Source organism: Xenopus laevis, chromosome 7L, assembly GCF_017654675.1.
Source record: "Xenopus laevis strain J_2021 chromosome 7L, Xenopus_laevis_v10.1, whole genome shotgun sequence".
Classification (NCBI taxonomy): domain Eukaryota; kingdom Metazoa; phylum Chordata; class Amphibia; order Anura; family Pipidae; genus Xenopus; species Xenopus laevis.
In genome coordinates this window covers 65,451,529-65,472,616 of record NC_054383.1, presented here as the reverse complement: position 1 = coordinate 65,472,616, position 21,088 = coordinate 65,451,529, and the positions used below count along the sequence as shown (strand labels likewise).

General features: G+C 41.2%; 1 protein-coding gene across 3 annotated transcripts in view; it reads left to right on the top strand.

Moving 5' to 3' along the window:
• The window catches only part of ercc6.L (excision repair cross-complementation group 6 L homeolog), a 36,428-nt gene extending 20,670 nt beyond the window's left edge, over positions 1-15,758 (top strand). For all 3 annotated transcript variants that reach the window (XM_018225619.2, XM_018225620.2, XM_018225622.2), the window contains exons 17-21: positions 3,589-3,734; positions 5,328-5,801; positions 7,142-7,337; positions 8,489-8,567; positions 14,285-15,758. In XM_018225619.2, coding sequence (XP_018081108.1) covers positions 3,589-3,734; positions 5,328-5,801; positions 7,142-7,337; positions 8,489-8,567; positions 14,285-14,695 — 1,306 coding nt within the window. In that variant the 3' untranslated portion in view covers positions 14,696-15,758. The remainder of the gene's footprint in view (positions 1-3,588; positions 3,735-5,327; positions 5,802-7,141; positions 7,338-8,488; positions 8,568-14,284) is intronic.
• Positions 15,759-21,088: the final 5,330 nt, after the last annotated feature.

Sequence of the window (21,088 nt, the reverse complement as noted above, 5' to 3'; positions counted from 1 at the left end):
CAGTTTAATAGCTTAAGATGGTAGTCCCTGAATTTGATTACTTCACTAGAATAGACCCTTCATCAGTAAAGCCTGGCCACCACTGTCCTGGCCACTATTCTTTATGACATTTAGACACTTTGTTTGCCTAGGGAATTTTAGATTTTTAGCCATAACTCTTGGTTCTCTCAGCTCTTTCAGATTCTTAGGCTTGTTTAAAAAGATAATAGGTGGCCTTTTTAGTACTCACAGAAATGTAGAGATAGGTACTCACAGCTTCCGCCCTCTTTGGAAGTATCTTTGAAGCCAATACCTCACAGAGAAGCCTTTCTAGTACTGGCTGGCTGGCTCACTCTTTTCGGATTCATTATCTGATATCCCACTTTCCTTTTTTCACCAGTTGACCTATTTAAGCAAAGGGTAGTTCTAAGGCCACAGTCCTTTTTTAGTAAAGGTGTTTTAGAAGGTCTTCCGTACACCTTACAAAATAACCAAACACCCAGAAGACAGTGTGCTGAAATCAATGCTTCCTGTATCTGCATTTAACAGTACAGTTTGAATACCCTAGTGTGCCCTCGCGAAAACACAAGTGCGCCTTCTGTCGGGCCGCCATTTTGGATGCGCATTATTCAGAGCACAAGTTACCGGAGGGCACAGGAAGCTCAGGCAGCCAAACGGGGACAACATTCCGCACCCCGCATACAGGCAGGAGGTTGGCTGGTACTGCTACTACCAGCAGGCATTACGGGGACTGACTTTTTCCCTATCCTGCCATTACCACTGCAAGTTAGTGCTCAGCTGTGTCAGCCATCCATTAGAGGCTGGCCTGCTACTCTGGTTCTCCCTAAGTGACCGCCACTATGTCTGAGGGCACAAGTGACAGCTTGTTTTCCAGGGCTGCACCTTCAGCCTCAGTCAAATACTTAACTTGTGCCAAATGCCGCAAACGATTGCCATCAGGGCACAAAGACCCATTATGTACTAGGTGTAAATCGGCTGAACAGGGTCTAGAACTCCCAGAGCCTGCTCCTCCCCAGGTGAACCAAGCTAGTCAAGGGGAACCATCAGGGACACCTCACCACCTATAGAGCATCCCACCCCAGAGTGGGCATCACAACTGGCCACTGGCAATTTTAGAATCCCACTTTCATTAGACAAACTACTCTTCCGTCTGGAAAATCCTAAGGAGAGAGCTTCTAAACACCTGGGCCCTTCGGCCTCTGACGAAAAGTATGATACTCCTCCCAGATTTTCTTCATCACCTCCACCAGATTTTGGCCTTCCCAGATCAAAGAAATGAATGTTTATATGTGTGAGGCCTCACTAGATGCTACTCAGGTTATCAGTAGATCATCCGCAGTGGCAGGCCTATCTTGATGAAATAATTGTCAGCAGACCTCTCTGACTTCCATTCCTTTCAAGGGTAAGCTACTCTTTGGCCCTGACCTGGACAAAATTATCAGCCAAGCCACGGGGGAAAGGTTACCTTGCTGCCACAACCAAAGGCACACTCCTCCTTTGAATGGGCAGGTTTTTACATGGCTCCCAAGCCAAGAGTACAAGATCTGCCCCAAGTCCTTTGCGACTCGAGGACGCTTCGGAAATTAGCAAAGACCCCCCCTGGCTGAACCAAAAGCATACTCCCAAGACCAGGGACAAGCCGGCTTCGGTATGACAGTGATCTCACGCTGGCAAGCACAAAGGCAATAGGTCTCTTCGCCAACATGTGTCTCGCATCTATTTAAGAAGAAAGTGGTAACTCGAGGCTATCGCATAGAATTCTTCTCACCTCCTCCCCATCGCTTCTTGATGTCCAGATTTTCACAAGAGCCAAACAAACACACAGTATTTCTGGGCATCATTTCCAACCTCCTCCTATCAGAGGTGATCCTACCCGTGCCTGTGGAAGTATCCTTCAAGGGATACTATTCGAACCTCTTTGTAGTACTTAAAAAGGACAAAGAGTTGAACAAATCAAACTCAACCTGTCGGTGGAAAATCCATAGATCCCGCCTCCACTTCCAGACATTCTAACCCAAGGACCAATCCTACAACCAAACCCAACAAATTTCAACTTGATGAGGTGGCTCTTGCGCCGCCGGCAAAACAGTGTCTGCCAAAGCTTATCACAGAGTCCAGTCCACCTATCACCAGTGGTGCATCTGTCACAATGTAAGATTCAAGCTGCTACCAGTTCCCAATATCCTAGAATTCCTACAAGAGGGCCTGTCACTAAGTTCACTCAAGTCACAAGTCTCAGCTTAGTCGGTCCTTTTCCAGAAACGCCTGGCTCCTCTGCCCGATGTCAAGACGTTCATGCAGGGAGTAGCACATGTGGCTCCCCCAGTACGAGCCCCAGCTCCCCTCTGGGACCTCACATGGTGTTAAGCGCTCTACAAAGACCACCTTTTGAACAACTAGATTCAGTGCCTCACCTAGAAAACAGTCTTTCTCCTAGCAAATGCCTCAGTGAGACGCGTCTCAGAACTCAGCGCCCTGTCATGCAGGTGGTCCCTTCTCGTCTTTCTCCATGATAGGGCGGTCCTCCGTACGGTTCCATCCTTTTTGCCTAAGGTAGTTTCAGAATTCACCTGAACCAAGAAATTACCATTCCGACCTCCTGTCCCTCGCCGGGAAATCCAAAAGAAGCTGCACTACACACCCTGGATCCTGTATGAGCACTGAAGTTCTATCTGCACAGAGTCCATGACATTCATAAGGCAGACTCACTACTGGTCATTCCTACTGGGCCACACCAGGGAGCGCAGGCCACCAAGTCTTCTATTTCCCGCTCACTTACGTGGCACAAGGACAAATGCCAACAGTCAAACTCACAGCCCACTCCACCAGGGGGATGTCCTGGGCGTTCAGAAAACCAAGCATTATTAGAGCAGCTGTGCAAGGCAGCTACATGGACCACTCTTTTTCAAAATTCTACCATTTCGACACCTTTGCGGCTTCTGACGCTTGCTATGGCAGAAAGGTGCTTCAAGCCGGAGTGGCTACTTCCACTTTGGCTTCATTCTCCCACCCGGGATTCTAGGGGACAGCTTTGGTATGTCCCCACTGTCCCTGTGTCCCCCAAGCTGACTTGGAGAACAGGAGATTTTGTGTACCCATCGTTAAATCTCTTTATCTTTAGTCGCTTGGGGGACACAGGGCTTCCCTCCTTGGATTGAGGCCTCGCTGTGTCAGACATGAAACAGTTGTTACATTAGTGTTCATACGTTATATAGTTCAGTTTACTTAAATTGTTATTGTCCCTGTTGACTACAAACGGAGTAGAGATTTGCCTGCTGGGTATATAACATGTGGGGGAGGGGCCAGTTCCATTTTTATTGTTGTTTCCTGCCCTCCTAGTTGTATCAGCTATACCCACTGTCCCTGTTTCCCCAAGCGACTGAAGAGAAAGAGATTTAACAGGGAGTACACAAAATCTCCTTTTTATAATGAACTCTAAGGGACCATTACCCGTATTTCTCATTATTATTATTATAAAACTCTTGAATTGTACTCTGTGAACAACTAAAAGCTGGTGTTTTTTTATTAACATGTGGCACCTTGTTTACTCAGTTGCAGGGTGAAATTATTTATTTATTTATTTTGCAGGCAAATATTTAAACAGTTTCTGACTAACCGTGTGTTGAAAGACCCAAAACAGAGGCGTTTTTTCAAATCTAATGACCTGTATGAGCTCTTCACTTTAACTAGTCCAGACACCAGCCAAGGAACCGAGACTAGTGCCATTTTTGCAGGTAACATCAATAAAAGTCTTGCATTCCACTTATAGGCATGCATACTTTTGCAGCAAGTAAGCAAGCATGACTTTGTGATTGCATTCGGTAGTTATGACTTTTTATCCCTGGTATACAAGATCCACAAGAATTCTATATAATGTTGCCTATAGCTGAGACCTGATTGTGGAGTAAAAAAAAAAAGTCTGACTGTGAGCGCATGACATCAAAATCCATTTGAATTTATATGGGTTACCTTTTTTGGACTATATACAGACCAAATCTGGACATTGCATTTAAAGTACTATTTATGATTTCTTTCAGTCAGGCGGCAGGAATGCTGTAAAATTATGCTGTGTGCAAAAAAAGCACTTCATTTGTATAGCAAATGTTCCTGTTTTTGTAACTTATAGCACATCGAAATTAGCACAAACCATAAATATTTTTTCCATTAAAGGAAACTATACCCCCCAAACAATGGTGGTCTCTATAAAAAGATATTTCATAACACAGTTCATATGTAAACCCCTACTTCATGTAAACAAACCATTTTCATAATAATATACTTTTCTAGTAGTATGTGCCATTGGGTAATCATAAATAGAAAATTGCCATTTTAAAAAATAAGGGCCGCCGCCCCCCTTGGGATTGTACGATTCACTGTGCAAACAAACATACCAAACAAACTATATTTCTTAGGTCACATGAGCCAATTAACTGACAGTCATGTCTTTTGCTTCAGCACTTCTTCCTGTTACAGTTAGAGCTGCAGTATTTCTGGTCAGGTGATCACACAGAAATGGTGATTCAAGGCAAGATATGTAAAAGGGCAATATTTACTTAAATATATATTCCACTGAAATAAAAAGCCAGCGCCGAAGGCGCGGGAGACAGACAAACAGGCAAAATAGGGTAATATTGTTTTACAATGTTGCCACCTCTTGTGTAAGAAACAAACCAAATTGTTTCACCTTATAAGTGTTACCCTCATTTAGTATTATCCTCCACCAAGGGATTAAAAAGCTTTCCTTAAGTGCTTGTTTAGGTGGGTACTCACAAACAGGGAATATCAGCTTGCACGTAAAAAATCATGAAGCGCTTCTCCTGGTATGAACTGTAAATCAACATGCAGCAGCGAATAGTGTAAAAATACCTCTTTAATATTTTTAAAAACAAAGCTTAAAATGCACTCACATGGCAAAAGTTTCTAAAAAGCATATCTATGCACCGTCCTCCTGGAAGCTCCCCCTGTATGCAACCGTCCGCACAAAGAAAGTCCCAAAAGATCGAAATGGCTTGGGAAGATGGAAAAGCGGCTTTTTGCGTCCGTTCCTCGTGTGCGATGCTGGGCGCCTTCCAGTGACGTCACCTGCCTTACGCGTTTATTCCAGTTTGGCAAGATTCTTTGATATGCCTTGATATGATATCTGTTGCTTAAGTATTCATTTTGGGGTATAGTTTTCCTTTAAGTAGGCTACTGGATTGATATAAAACATATACTATATATCATGTATGCTATATAGCATCTTTTTTATGTTAACGTAATATTGAAAATACATTAATTAATATACTAATTAACAATACATTTTGTGCCTTGTTAATTATGTCTCCTAGGTACTGGTTCTGATGTTCAAGTTGTAAAACGCACTGCAAATCATCTTGTAACACATTCTCAGGCTGCTTCCCATAAAGAACTGTCTGATTCCATAACAATTCCCCCTTCTTTACCCAAGGAACCATTAAACCCTTGCAACAATGTCCTTCATCAGTCCAAAGAAAATCCTATGCTTGATGGTTCAGAAGGAAAGTCTACCTCCAGCACATCCATAAAAGTTGACTCAGGGGAACACTGTAAACAAGTAGCTCTGACTGAGGTGCCTGAAAACGGCCATCGCAAACACAAAGCAAAAACGAAACACCAAAACAAAGAAGGCAAAAGAGTTAAGAGGAAAAAAGATGCCAAGTATGAAGGTAAAAGAATTTCCCATTTAGTGAAACAAAAGGCATTCCTTAAAGAGGAAGATGATCAGCATGAGGATCGAAGAAAAAGCGATGACTATGTCCTGGAAAAGCTCTTCAAAAAATCAGGTGGGTAATCCTCTACCTGTCATAATACATATGTTTCAACAGGTATTAAATGTTGTCTTTATTATGGATGTGCTTCCTGGATTATAGATATTAGAAGACATTAATTATACTGCAATGAAACAATCTTGGAATTGGCTCACTTAAGTTAGAGGCATAATAATTAACCTATAGTTTTGATATCCCATATTCAACACTAGTAATGTTCAACTCATTATACAGGTTGTTCACCTTTGAGTTAACTTTTAGAATGATGTAGAGAGAGACATTTTGCAATTTCTTTTCATTTTTTATTATCTGTAGTTCTTAATTAGCTTTTTATTCAGCAACTCTCCAGTTTGCTGTTTCAGCAATCTGGTTGCTAGGATCCAATTTACACATGCAACCATGCTTTGATTTGAATAAGAGACTGAAATATAAATAGGAGAGGTCCTGAATAGAAAGATGAGGAATAAAAAGTAGCAGTAACAATAAATGTGTAGCCTTTGTTTTTTAGATGGGGTCAGTGACCCCCATTTGAAAGCTGAGAAGAGTTTTTAAAAAATAAATAATGAAGACTAATTGCAAATAGCTTAGAATTGGCAATTCTATAATATAGTAAAAGTTAAAAGAGGAAAGCACTCATCACAATGATGCATTGTGGTACGACCTATGGGCGGAGATAGTCCTGCAATGCACAGTGGGATATAAATCGATTGGAAGACAAAAACGCTAGGGATCTTCGTATGCAAAATAAGCTAGTGACTTGTTGCCTAGACTCACTTTTTGAAAACGTGGGCGAAAAATCTTCCCGAGTGTCTCTACCCTAAATGTTAGGCACTCCCGTGGAAAAGCTGTCAGTGCTCAGTCAGCATTTTATTTACTTTTTTCATATGTTCTAGGAGAGCCTAGCACAGATTCTTATTCACACATGTACAGTAGAGAAAAAACAGACGTTTTACATTACTGTACATGGACTATGATGACCTGGAGGGTGCCTAACATTTTTGCACACCCTAGTAAAATTAGCTTTTCTTGTCCTTTAACTAAAAATCACAAGGTTATAAGACTGAGCATTCCTATCCTACAGAGTGTGTTGCTACACACTACAACTTCCAGAATCTTAACAGTTAAGGTAGGATATGATATGAATAACAGGCAATAATGTAAAAGATGTGTAAAAGATGTGTATCATGTAGTCCTCCTGTTGCTAAAACACAAATGCCAACTGAACAAAATTTCAGAGAATCTTAGCTCGATTTAGAGGACAACAGACATTGCTGATTTAAGAAGTCACCTCAGAACCATGTAACTGTGTTAGAACTGCTCTAACTGTAAATGCATGTTTTTTAAACCTGCCCCAGGTGTGCACAGCGCTATGAAACACGATGTTATTATGGATGCTGTAAATCCGGATTTTGTGCTAGTGGAAGAGGAAGCAAGCCGTGTAGCTCATGAGGCCTTGCGAGCATTAAAAGTCTCTCGCCAGCGTTGTTATGCTGCTTCTTCTGGAGTCCCAACATGGACCGGAACTAACAAAGCGCCACCTACAGGAACCAAGTGAGGAAGCAGAACTATTTAAAAGGGTTAAAGGAGAAACAAACCCTTAATGAAAAAAACCCTGCCCCCCCGGAAATGCCCCTAACTCTTTAATTACCCCTCCGTGTAGATTCTGTCCAGCAGAGTTCACGGCAGCCATCTTCTTCTCTTCGGTAATCTTCGCAATGAGAGCGGCACATGTGCTGTTGGAGCAATTTTCCATTTTAGCGACAACTGCGCATGCGCCGAGACTCACGATGCAGCTGAAGATGGCGCAGGTGAACTCCGCTGGACAAAATCTACACCGAGAGGTAAGTAAATAGTTAGGGGCATTTGCCCGGGGGGGGGGGGCAGCTAGGCTGGGGGGGGAGAGGGAGGGGGGTCTATGTAAGGTAGGGGGGGTAGTGTGTTTTTTTTTTATTAATGGTTGGTTTCTCCTTTAAAGGGGACCTGTCACCCTAATAAATAATTCCAAATCCTGTTATAATGTTAGTTAAGCACAATAAACTTCACTTACACTATTTTAATTATTTAAGTCTTTAAGTCAATCACAGCAAGCAGGCAACTGCCATTTTGTGGACACTTGTTATTAAGGAAAGTTTTTCATCATGCCAAAATCTTGTTTATTCTGCAAAATATGCACCTGATGCTGAAGCCCATGCACTGGCTTCACAATTAGATGGTGAGGAGGTAGGGGGAATGTGGGGAGTGCAATGAGTGACATCTAGTAAGTGCTGAATAGAAAGTGAAAGTAATTACCTGCCCCGCCTCTATGCCTAAATCATAGAGGAGGGGAAAGCAAGATGTGATTGACAGCTAAAATTTTTAAACAAGTTTGACAAGTATAGATGTTTTAATGAAAAAAACAATTTAGGTTTCATGTTTAGTTTTAAAAGGACTTTTATTATACAGCTTTTTATGTCTGGGTGACAGGTCCACTTTAAATGTTGCAATTAGGTGACCAGGGTTCTGAAACAAAAATTCATAATGTACTCAGCTATATACAGTAGCTATGACTAAGTATTGTAAACCTAAGCCGTATTAAGCTTGCCCGTACAGTGGCTCACTGTTTGATGTTTATTAGAAAATTAGTTTCTAACAATTAATCTTTGAAAATAACAACAAAGGGAAATATAACAGGATTTTATGTTTACGGTCTATATTTTTTTAAGGCGCAGATTTGGCCAGAAAAAAAACCCTTTGCTACATCCTGCTGATGCCCCAGGCAAACTTTCCCAAGACAAATGCAAGGTAAGCATGAGTTATGTACAAGTGTGTACTTGGCTAATGGCACAAGTTGTCAGTTTGTGCTTGCATATTTCAGCCAGCAGAAAAATTTCCGAAATGCTGCTTCCGATTTAAAGGAAAGCAATAACTTCATGATGCATACATAACACATAATGTATACTATAATTAATGCCCTGTTAAAGAATCTTACCAAATAGACATAAACGTATTGGAAAAGATTGCTCTTTTAAATCTTTTCTCTTGGCCACCATTTTTTTTTTGTTTTTCATAAGTCCTGGGGGACACAGAAACCATGGGTTTAAATCCCCTCCCATCAGGAGGCAGGACACAGAAGCAAACGGATCCTCTACTCTATATAGCTTTCCTCCAGCTATTCAGTTTTTAATGTGTCCTTGCAACATCAGGAGGTTCTGGACAAGGCCCCCAGGGGGACCCATCGCAAGGATAGTTCTGTCCAGGATTAGCCTGGGCATCTGGGGCAGCTCTTGCTGTACTCTGTGAGTCAGCCCTCGCCACGGGATCCTCACCGGGAGAATAAAAGGCCCAGAGCCATCTACAAGTTAGCGGACAGGTGGGGCAGGTAGGAGCGTGAGGTTTCCTCTAGTCTCTACCGGATACAGACAGGCGCAGCAGTGGAGAACCCGCCCGTCCCCAGGTACCTCTCTATTGGGTGTGGGCCGGTTCATGGCAAATACCTCCCGCTCTCCCCATGGCACGGGCCACATAGTAGGTTACTGCTGAGGGGGAGGGCGTGGGAAAGGCACAAAGCCGGTGACGCTGTGGAGGACACTGCTTATCCAGGGCTTCCAGGAAGGATCCTGAAATGAGGGGCGGAATTTCCGGCGCCAGGCACGTAGCGGAAGCTCACTCCCTCAAGCCAGCCACATTCAGTAGAGACCTTCATGCAGCCTGCTCACAGCATCCATTGCACTCTTCTCTCTAGTGGCCCTCCTCTGTTCCCAAGTATAGGGGTTACAGGGCAGGGAGCTTCCCTTACCAGTTTCTGGGTGACACCTAAACACAGATTTCCTATAGGAAGACTAACTTGGAGGGGATAGGAGATGCCATATTTACCAGAGGGAACAAGTTGGTAGCCAAGGTCACCTTCTTTGCCTGTGCTCAATGCAAGACAAAATTAAGTGTGGTCAGAAGGACTCCCTTTGCTCCTCCTGTACACCTGCTGCACATGCAGAGCATACAGTACCTACACCTAATGTAGGGCCTACAACTGCAGCCCTGCATAGCCATGTACAGCGGCATTCACTTCCTCAACTGGTTTGGTAGCAGTTGGGGGTCAGGAGACACCGGCTTGGGCCGTCTCTCTTTTTCAATCCCTCTCCTCCTTGCAGGGAATTCCACTCTCGCAGCATCGCTTGACAAAATACTAGAGAGGCTATCTGCCCCGGTTTCCCTGAAGAATCGTCAGGATCTATTGACCCTACAAAGCACTCTTCCCCCCACTGCAACTCCTCACTTGAGTGCTCGAATGAGGAATCCCTTAGCGAAGGGGAATTATCCCCTTCCGAATCTGAGGGGGAAGAAACCACCCTCTCCCCAGACCATTCCGCAAAGATTGATGACCTGATTGCGGCGGTCATTGAGGTACTCAAGATTGATGAGTCTCCGTCCCCAGGCAAGAAGTCCAGTGGTTTGTTTTGCAGACACTCAGAACGTTCTGTGTTTTTTCCCGCCCATGATCGATTGCAGGCAATTGTCAAAAAGGAATGGGACATCGTGATCACCAAGTTAAGGTCACTAAAAAATTTGCGAAACTCTACCCCCTTCCTAAGCAAGCATTGGAGATGCAGAGAACCACACTACCCATTCCTGAAGTCAGCCTTTAAAGATGCCACTGACAAGAAACTAGAAGGTTTCCTCAAGGCAATATTTTCGTCAGCCGGATCAGCCTTTAGACTTATTCTGGCCTCGGCCTGGGTCAGCAGGGCCAATGTGGGTGTGGTTGGGCAGCATGCGGCCCCCCTAAGATCCTGCCACCCTAGGCCCGGACCTAGGTGGCCTTTTCACAAATCCGGGCCTGACCACGCCGTCTGTTTCACCCAAAAAAAAAAAACCCTTCTCCTGCACTGGTCAGATATGCTCATTTCAGGCATTCGTGAAGACCTGCACACAGAGTAACTTGAATCCATTGCTGTTAGAATGCAGAAGGCTCGCGCTACCGCCCCCTGTGATTCTTTCTCAACCTAAAGTGCCTAAACATGTGCATTACGTACCATCATTTCAAAATGGAGTCAGTCGGGTCAGTCATACAGGCCATGAAACCAGGAGAATTCCTAGCATCCTTGGATGTCAAGGACGCATATTTGCATGCTCCAATTTTCCCTCCACACCAACAATACTTCCAATACGCCTTCCAGGAATACCACTTCCACTTTGTGGGACTGCCATTTGGACCCCCAGAATTTTCACAAAGATAATGGCCTCCATGGCTGCCATCTACCGAGTCCAAGGAGTATCTATTACTCCATACATGGATGACAAATCCTGTCTTACACCATCACAGCGAATGACCTTTCTAGGGCTCGTCTTCGACACTTCCCAGGGGAAAGTTTTCCTTCCTGAGGAGAAGATTTGGAAGCTGGTATCACTGGTCAGCAGACTTCATTCAATGGAGAAACTATCGATTCGGTTCTGCATGTGAGTTCTGGGGGTGATGGTGTCATTGACTGAAACCATACCCGTTGCTCAATTTCATCTCAGACCATTGCAGAAGTGCATCCTCACAGCTTGGCGGAACAATAAGTGCCTCAACCAGAGGATTTCCCTCTCCGTCTTAGCCCGGGATTCTCTGCCGTGGTGGATAGACCAGACACCCCTAACTCAGGGACAGTCCTTTCTAGAATCTGTATGGCAGGTGATTACCACAGATGCAAGTCTGTTGGGTTGGGGAGCAACCTTCAGAAATCCGACTGCTCAGGGAGTATGGTCACCAGCGAAAAACAGGCTTACCAATAAACATCTTGGACATCAGGGCGGTATTCAAAGCTCTTCTTCATTAGGAATTCCAATTAATCGGTCTAGCTGTCCGGGTCCAGTCAGACAACATCACGACGTTGGCATATCTCAACCGTCAAGGAGGGACACGCAGCTTATGAGATTGACTAAAGGGCTGAGTTTGGGATCCATCAAGGTCCAAATTTCAGCCCTTTCATTACTGTTCCAGAAGCGATTTGGCTTACATAAGGATGTGCGCCTTTTCCTGCAAGGGGTGGCACATGTTGCACCACCGTTTCGCTCTCTGGTCCCTCCATGGGATCTCAATGTGGTCTTATCAGCAATGCTGGGACCCCCCTTTGAGCACATCTCAATAATCGAGATGGTATGGCTTACCTGGAAGGTGGGGTTTCTAGTTTCTATCTCATCAGCCCAAAGGGACTCCGAACTTGGGGCATTGTCCTATTCACCACCGTATCTGAATTTTCATGAAGAAAAAGCTTTGATGCCAACAGTACAATCCTTCCTTCCTAAGGTGATTTCCGCTTTTTCAGGAGATTGTTATTCCTTCTTTTTGCAGCTCTCCTAAGGAGGCGAGGTTTCACATTTTGGATGTGATTTGCATGCTATGTACATACTTGGAACGCACAGCTACATTCCGAAAATCTGACTCTCTTTGTGGTGCCCTCTGGCAGTCGGAAGGTTTTCCCAGGCCTTTAAAGCTACCATTGCAAGAGGGATTAAGGAAGCGATCCGCTGAGTGTACATCTCTATTCAAAAACCTGTTCCATTTGGCATTAAGGCTCATTCCACACGGGCGTTCAGAACTTCATGGGCGTCGAGAAATATGTCCTCTGCTAAACAGCTGTACAAGGCAACAACGTGGTCCTCAGCCCACACTTTCACAAAATGTTACCGTTTTGATATTCTTGCGTCAGTTTAAGCTGTTTTTGGACACAAGGTTCTACAATCTGCTGTTTCCTAAATTCTGTTAGAAGGTTCCTTGGTTACCGGCTTCTCCCTCCCTAGCATGGGACAGCTTTGGTATGTCCCCATGGTTCCTGTGTCCCTCAGGACGTATGATAAAAAGGGATTTATTACTTACCATTAAATCCTTTTCTCTCTATGGGGGACACGGCTTCCCACCCAGAAACAGGGGATACCTTCGCCCCATACCTTTTCTCTCTATGGGGGACACGGCTTCCCACCCAGAAACAGGGGATACCTTCGCCCCATACAGTTCGGTTCTTGTTGCTCGGTTCTTTGTTACATAACTGAATAGCTGGAGGCGGAGGTAAGCTATATAGAGGGGAGGATACGTTTCTTCTGTGTCCTGTCTCCTGATGGGAGGGGATTTAACCCCATGGTTCCTGTGTCCCCCATAGGACTAGAGAGAAAAGGATTTAACGGTAAGTAATAAATCTTTTTCTTTTTTTTTTTTTTTCTTTTTTTAAATCTTACATTTTACATATTTTACACGAATAAATCAATTGGAGTATTTATATTTACATGGTTTAAATATTAGAGAAAAAAAGAAAAAAACATGTACATGGTTAAAATGAAACACCGGTGATACAGATGTTATAGTTGACATTTCTAGAGGTATCAATTATATTCCCTGAAAGGAAGATATAGTCAGTGAGTTTTGAGTTAAAGGAGAACTAAACCCCCACAATGATAAGTCCCCACTGCCCCCCCTCAGTTGGACCCCTCCCTTCCTCCCCCCTGTACAGTCTTACCCCAGAATTCTGTCTCTTCTTGAATTAGTGACTGCACATGCAGTGAGCGCAGTGGAGCTCACGGACGCCATCTTCTTCTCTTCGGTAACCTTCGTGATGTGAGCGGCGTAATGGTGCATGCGCAGTTGTAACAAACTTCTGCTTCACGACAACTGCACATGGACCGAAAAGTCAGAAATTGCCAAAGGGGTGGGGGGGGGGAGGAAGAAGACAAGAAGATTACCAGAAGAGAAGAAGATGACAAATGTTGCTGACAGTTTCTCCATGCTCGCTCTTGGCCATCATTTTGTGATGTTAAGTGTACTGCCTAAGAGATCACCGGACCAAAAATAATGTAGCTCTATCTTTAACAGGAAGACATAACTGATATATCTTAGCATGTTTACTTGCACCCTTGGTTTGCGTCTGAGCACAGTGCCTCATATAAGCCAAAGGGTTGAGTTTAGTACATAATGGCACGTCTTCTGCATGGGATTATCCAATTCTATGTACTTCTAGAAAAGTATATTTTTTGTCAAAAGACCTTATTTACATGAAACAGCACTTGATATATTGACTATTTTATGTAATTTGGTTTTATACAGACCTGCAATGTTTAGGATATTTATTGCTCCACAAGTAAATTGCTGAACTCTGTTATGGCACTGCACTGGTAAAGCATTATTGGATCTTAAGTACATTAACATGCAGATCCATTAGTGCTTTAGATTAAAGTTTTAGATGTGCTTGTATTACAATTAATTGACCCATAAAGACAATGGCAGTCAGTAACAGTATTTTATATGCAGTGATAACACATAAACAATATTTTCGGATTTGGCCGAACCCCAAATCCTTTGTGAAAGGTTCGGCCGAATACGAAGCGAATCGGAACTCTAATTTACATATGCAAATCAAGTTGTTAGTGTGCCTGTGCATCCCTAAACTTTGTTGTATATAATGTGATACCAGTATCAGTATTGCATAATGAGGTGCTGCTACATTACTTAAAGGTAGAAAATTTTACTTTCCTTTCTATTCCTTATATAGGACTCTAATATTGCAAAGCAGGAGGATCAATCTAGCTCTGGTGCCCCCTCACACTTTAGTGGAGATAATCAGAGTGCTGGCTCTGCCCTTTCTTCATCATCACTTCTGGCACGGATGAAGGCAAGAAATAATTTGCTTTTACCACACCGTGATGAAAATGAAACAAGTTCAGGAGTGTCCTCGGTAGATCCTACTGAGCATGACGAGTTGCTGGCAGACATGAGGAACTTCATTGCTTTTCAGGCACGGACAGATGGTGAAGCCAGCACCCAGGAACTGCTGCAGGAGTTTGAGAATAAATTATCTCCGAAACAATCGTGTGTCTTCCGCGAACTTTTAAGAAAACTTTGCACATTCCATAGGGGTATTGATGGTACTGGTGTATGGCGACTAAAACCTGAATTTCACTGAATGGTCTTCTTTTGGCAAGGCCAAAAAAGAAGTTCTGCAATTTCTGGTAAAATAATATTAACCCACGGTCAATTTAAAGCCAAAATACCAGTGTCTTTTAACTTCGAAACCTGCCATATCTGTGAAGCTTTTTTTATACTATGTACTACATATTGTTTTAGATGTCTTCATTAACAGCAACCAACGCCATGTATATTTATTTGTTTTCTCCTTAGGCTGGGACCAGAAAACAAACACATTACATTATATTTGTTGAGAAGAATCTGTAACAGACAATTTTCCCCGGAAATTCCGGATTAAATACCTCACATTGTAATGCTATGTTGAGAAGAATTATTTATTACATATCTGAATTTTTTGATGAATGACTACATGTTTAAAAAAAAAAAACAGTTTATATCATAGTGTATATAGAATATGATGGAATTTCATTTTTAATTAGATTATTCATACCAATAATTCATATAAGTATACTTGAAATCTTCCTAGTCATTCAAACATTTGCATAACCCAGACAGCTAAACTACACACATACACAGAATAAGATAAGCTTTTCTCAGTAACATATACGGTTGTAAACACACAAAGGAATGGATATTTAAAAAGGAAAAAGGACTGAACTCACAGGAGCTTACTCAGACAAAAAGTTTATTTACAGTTCCAATGTTTTGAGCCAAACTCTGCTCTTCCTCAGAGACAGACCAACACCCTTGTTTGAGCAAGCTTGTGTGAGTGCTGTACTTTTTCCTTATCTATAAATCATACATTGCCGTTTGACAGACTGACAGTGAGGACCTTGCAAACAAAATACAGTGACCACATGTTATGTGTAACAAACGCTGCTAACAGTAAGATAACGTAACAATGTCATACTTCCAGGTAAAAGTGTTCAGGATAAATGTCTTTTTAAATCTTTACTAAACTGTGTTTTTTTACTAAGTTTTTTAAAAATCAGCTCATATGCTGATGGTTACAAAAATAATTTGTTTAAATTTCATGGCTATCATGGTCGCTGAAAATAAAACATTTTATGATTTTATGTCACGAATACCTGTTAAAGTGAGGCAGTTTCACAGTGTCATATGTCCAAGGAAGATATCATGAAGAACTCTCACTATTGTACTTGTGGGCAAAGGTACACATGCCCTAGACCTGCATCAAGGGGTGAGTATTCACAGACATAAGGGAGTAGATCAACCAGCATTTAAAATATAAAATAAAAAGTTTTCAGTATAGTTAGCTTAACATGCAATCAGTAAAGGCTGCAGTAAAAGGATGTTGTCTAATGTAACCAAAACACTACTTCCTGCTTTGCATTACGTCTAACCTGGTGCCTGTCAGTAGCCAATCAGTGACTTGCCTTTCCACTTCTCCAAGTACATCCATTTATTTTTGATCTTCGGCTGCTCCTTAATATTTTAGCTCCCATTGAATAGTTTGCAGGAAGCCACAGGGATGATTCTCAGGCAGAGAGCCTTTTCTAGTCCTCCCAGTTCATTGTATTTTTTTTAGAATTCCCATTTGGTTCAGACTCTAGTGGTAGCTTTCTGGTATACCCTGCATCATTCATCACTTCAGATACATTGTTGAGAATGCACTGGTTCTTGTGCAGCCTTACAGAATGCATCTAAACTGCGTATCAGCCATTAAGCATGTACATTTTACATGTTATCAAATTAATTAAGTGGAAATTTAAATTGCACTCTAGAATATCTGTCTGCCCCAATATCTGTCCAAATATCATTAGGGTGACAATAAGATAATAATTATTGGATCAGGCTAATTTGAACCTGCAGGTTAGTGAGTTTGTTGTTTGTTGACCTTTATTGACAGCTTTAGTAAACACTTTTTCTCTATAATGTGCTTGCATAGGACAAACTCTACATTAGGGTTCCCCAACCTTTTTTACCCGTGAGCCACATTCAAAAATAAAAAGAGTTGGCTGCCAAATAAGGGCTGTGATTGGCTAACATGATTTTTTATGCAACTAAAACTTGCATCCAAGTCTGGAATTCAAAAATAAGCACCTGCTTTAAGGCCACTGGGAGCAACATCCAACATGTTGCTCGCGAGCTACTGTTTGGGGATCACTGCTCTACATGCTCCATAACAGTGACTGCATAATAATGCCCCATTCTGCAGAGTTCCTTAGGGCCAGATTTACCTTTCTTACCCCCCATTTGCTTAGAACCTTTTTAGTTCACATTAGTCAGGATTTAACAGATTATTTGTATAATTAACCTACCAATTGAATTTCCAAGAAAGAAAGTACAATTCTGCTCTGTAACTGTTTTCCTGCCTGTTCTTTTAAATAAATGTTTTACGCAACATTCAGCTGAGCTGCAGGTCACAGCAAGTATGTTCAGGTTTATACTACTAGATGTTAGGGGCACTTGCTTGCCACACCTAAACATCTTGCCGCTCTATGCCCGCGTCTTGGAGGTCTCTCACAAAATCCGGGCCTGTTCTTAGTAATCCATTCAGATGGGTGCTGCTTAGAAATCTGTGCTCTCAGCATGCATCTGTGCTGATCACTGATTGGCCAGTAACATGGATTTAATTTGTTCAAAGGGATGATGTAGAAAGCCTAACCATACCTGAAGCTTGACAATTTGAGAATATACAACAATTGTTAGAAATCATTTTAAATGAACAGCTTTGCTTCTCCAAATGTAGCGCTTGCTTTCATTTATTATTCTATAACCTGACAGTGCAAAACAGTATAGTTAGTTGTGGCAAAACTGTGTATGTTTTGCATAAGTTTTGGCTGCTGTGATGTCATTTACATGTGGCCATGTAGTCATCAGTTATAATGTGACATACTCTTTAAGTTGATCAAGTAATAGCCTTGTCTTGTCAAAGTAAAAACATACAATATATTTTAGCAGTACCTAATCTTTGATTTGCAATAGGTTCAAATTGGTGAATATGTTAAAGGGGTTGTTCACCTTTGAGTTTTCTTTTGGTTTGATGTAGAGTGATATTCTGAGAAAAATTGCAGTGGGTGCTCTTTTTTTATGTGTGGTGTTTGAGTTATGTGTTTTTTTTCAGCAACTCTCCAATTTGCAAATGTACCAGTCTTGGGTCTAGGGTCCAAATTACCCTAGCAAGTATGCATTGATTTGAATAATAGACTGCAATATGAACAGGAGAGGGCCTGAATAGAAAGTTGAGTAATAAAAAGTAGCAATAACAATACATTTGTCAGTGACCCCCATTTGAAAGCTGGGAAAAGTCAGATGAATAAGGCAAATAATTAAAAAAACTAAAAAACATGAAAACCAACTGAAAAGTTGCTTAGAATTGGCCATTATATATAAAAAAAAAGTTAACTTAAAGGTGAACCATCCCTTTAAGAGCCCTATTTATGGTTGTAACCTAATGAGAAGGAATAGACAATCTATTTTTTATTCTATCTTTATTAAAAGACAACTTTATAACATTTGATCATAACTAATCAAAGCTTTTCTTTCCTATCAAAAAAGGCTGACTTGATTGCACATTATTCATATGTCCTGATCTGTTTGTCATTAAAATATGAAACAACGTAATACAAAATATTGCTTAAAATAAGATTTAAGAGAAACACAGTACAGTATCTTTATTGATAGAATAAAAAAACTAGTATTAAACATTGTGTGTATTGTGGTACCTTTTTATCCAACACCCTGTATCGCTGCAGATTTATTTTTGTCATTTAAATATCTAATTGCATTGTGAAAAAATCCTTTTGGTATGCTAAAATGGCCTTATTCATTATAAAGGGTGTCAACATTTAACACTAGCTCCACCCAGTATTATACCCAATACTCACAAAGTGTGATATCAGTGAATGGGGTAGAGCCCAACACGTCGAGAACAAGTATAGTAATTTATTCCAAATTGGTTGTTTGGAGACTAGCCATTTCTGTGCACTATTTTCCTCTTACCTACCTGAACAGCTGGACAACTTCACTTTTAATTGTTATGATAAAGCCAAATACACTATCTAAGGCATCATGAAAGCCAAAAAATATTTTAATGCAGGGGGGCCATTCAACCTACAGCTCTCAATTGTTCAGGGGATTCTGGGAGTTGTAGTGTGAATGAGACCAAGAAAGTGGATTTAGTCCGTATTCTGCATCAATAGTCATGGTTTTTACACCATTTTTTGCCTTCTGTCCCATTATATGCAACTCAACTCTTCTGCCGGTAAGCCCACCATGAACTAAAAAAATCCATTGCACCAAAAAAAATGGAGCAAATGAAATACATAAAGGGGAATGTTAAGATATGCAGTTAGCCTTGAAACCCTGAATTAAGCACATTGTATACCTGCCACATAATGTGACAAATTGGTAAAACTATTTACATACCACAGACTGACTGCAGCAAACAATAATCAAGCAAATGGACAGGGTTAATACCATTAAAACAGAAGCTAAACATTGCTATTTAAGAAGAGTAACTTAAAAATTCATGTAAATATGCATAAATTGCTAAACACCTTTGCAGTTAATTTACATTTTTTAAAATGTAACATTTTTGAGAAAACAAAGCTACAAGGGCCCTTATACACGAACATTTCGCCATGCATTCTCCTGCGGTTCACCATAGAAAGGAAAGCAACTCATTATTCTCTATCCGCCTGTATCCGGCTATACTCAGAATGAATGAACACAAGTGTGTGATAAGAAATTTTAAACCAGAGGGGAATGAGGAAAGTATAAAAGAAAGTATAAGAAAATAAAATTAAAGGTAAAAAAAAGACATTGCTGGATAAACATTTCAGATGGCAGATCTTGGAGGTGGTGAATAAAGAAGTAGCTAATGTTGGTCAAAGGTCTTTGTTAAAGGAGAACTTAACCCTAAAAATCAAGATGTCTAAAATGCTGTATTTTATATACTGAACTTCTTGCACAGCTTAAAGTTTCAATTGCAGCAATGATCCAGGACTTCAAACTTGTCACAAGGGGGTCACCATCTTGGAAAGTATTTGCGACACTCACATGCTCAGTGTGCTCTGGGTAGCTGTTGAGAAGCTAAGCTGGCTTTAAAGGTGTTTGTGTTCTTCATTTTGAATCCTGAAACATTCATACTTTGGTGATTTAATAAATGGGGTAAACTCCCCAACTGCATAACATGAGTTTGTGCGGCTCTGTATATATTGTACAATATTAATGTGACCAAGCCAGGTCATCGGAAAGCCTGCACCACCAGAGCAGTGTATGGTAAAAACAGGAGTGCGGTGGATCTACTACATTCGTCAGTTTCCCAGTTGCCATCAGCCATCTGACTTGAACTTTGATAAACTTCAGTTAATCTTTACTGTTTCACTGCAAGTTGGAGTGACATCACCTCCTCCCTTTCTCCCCCAACAGCTCATCAGCAGAATAAGAAGGTAATGATATAACAGTTCCTTGGCAACTGCATTACTAAAAATTGCTGGAAAGAATGAGAGCCAATACCTTTTTAATGCAGCAAACAAGGTGATCCCAACTGTATTTCATGTGTCCACATCTAATATTATGCTTTGCAAAACATGCTCCCATTTCCCACCTAGTGGTAAATATGAGAATAGTACTCAATAGTTAAAAATCCTTCAGTTACAATGAGTAGGAGAAATAGCTAACCTGAAAGCAGTTCCATTGTGAAGTGCAGGCTTTTTCTGAAAGCACAAGACCAGGCACAATGACGACACGCCAATATTACAGCTAAAAGATATGTTTATTGGTTCAAGAATAACATTTTAAATAGTATAATGAATTACGTGCAATATAAGTGTAATTTAGGAATAAAAACTATACAAGTAAAATCATTACAGAATCCCTTTAAACGTAACGTATCTTTTTGCATCCAAATGTTTTGTTGTATTGTATGTTTTCAGGTCGACTTCCTCTCTGTGTACCTGCACCAAAGTGAAAGCTTTACTTTTCAGTGCAGACACACAGAGATGCAGTAGAGATTGGATCCACTTCTCTCAGACTGCAAAAAAAGGCAGACTGAAAGCAATGGAGCCAATGCTCCTTGTGCTCTCAGCCTTATAGCACAGCACTGTGGATGACTACAGCCACACTGTGCTACATTTATTGTAGTGTCGGCAGACATCCAGAGAGGAATTTGCATGTAATTAGTACAAATGTGTACTCACATAACATTTAAAGCAAAATACAATATATATAATATATATATTATTTTATATAGTATATTTCACCTTTTCATAAGGTAGGTAGGAGTACAGGAGTTTAAGGGATCCCATGCACAACACTGGACCTAAGTCTTTGCGGCTCAGCTGTATGTAAAAGGTACTTATGAAATATAAATATATGTCTGTGATTGATCTCATTCAGAGTATTTTAAGATTGAGTGGATAGTGGTATAATAAGAAAATTTGAAATTAGTCTTCATATTGTA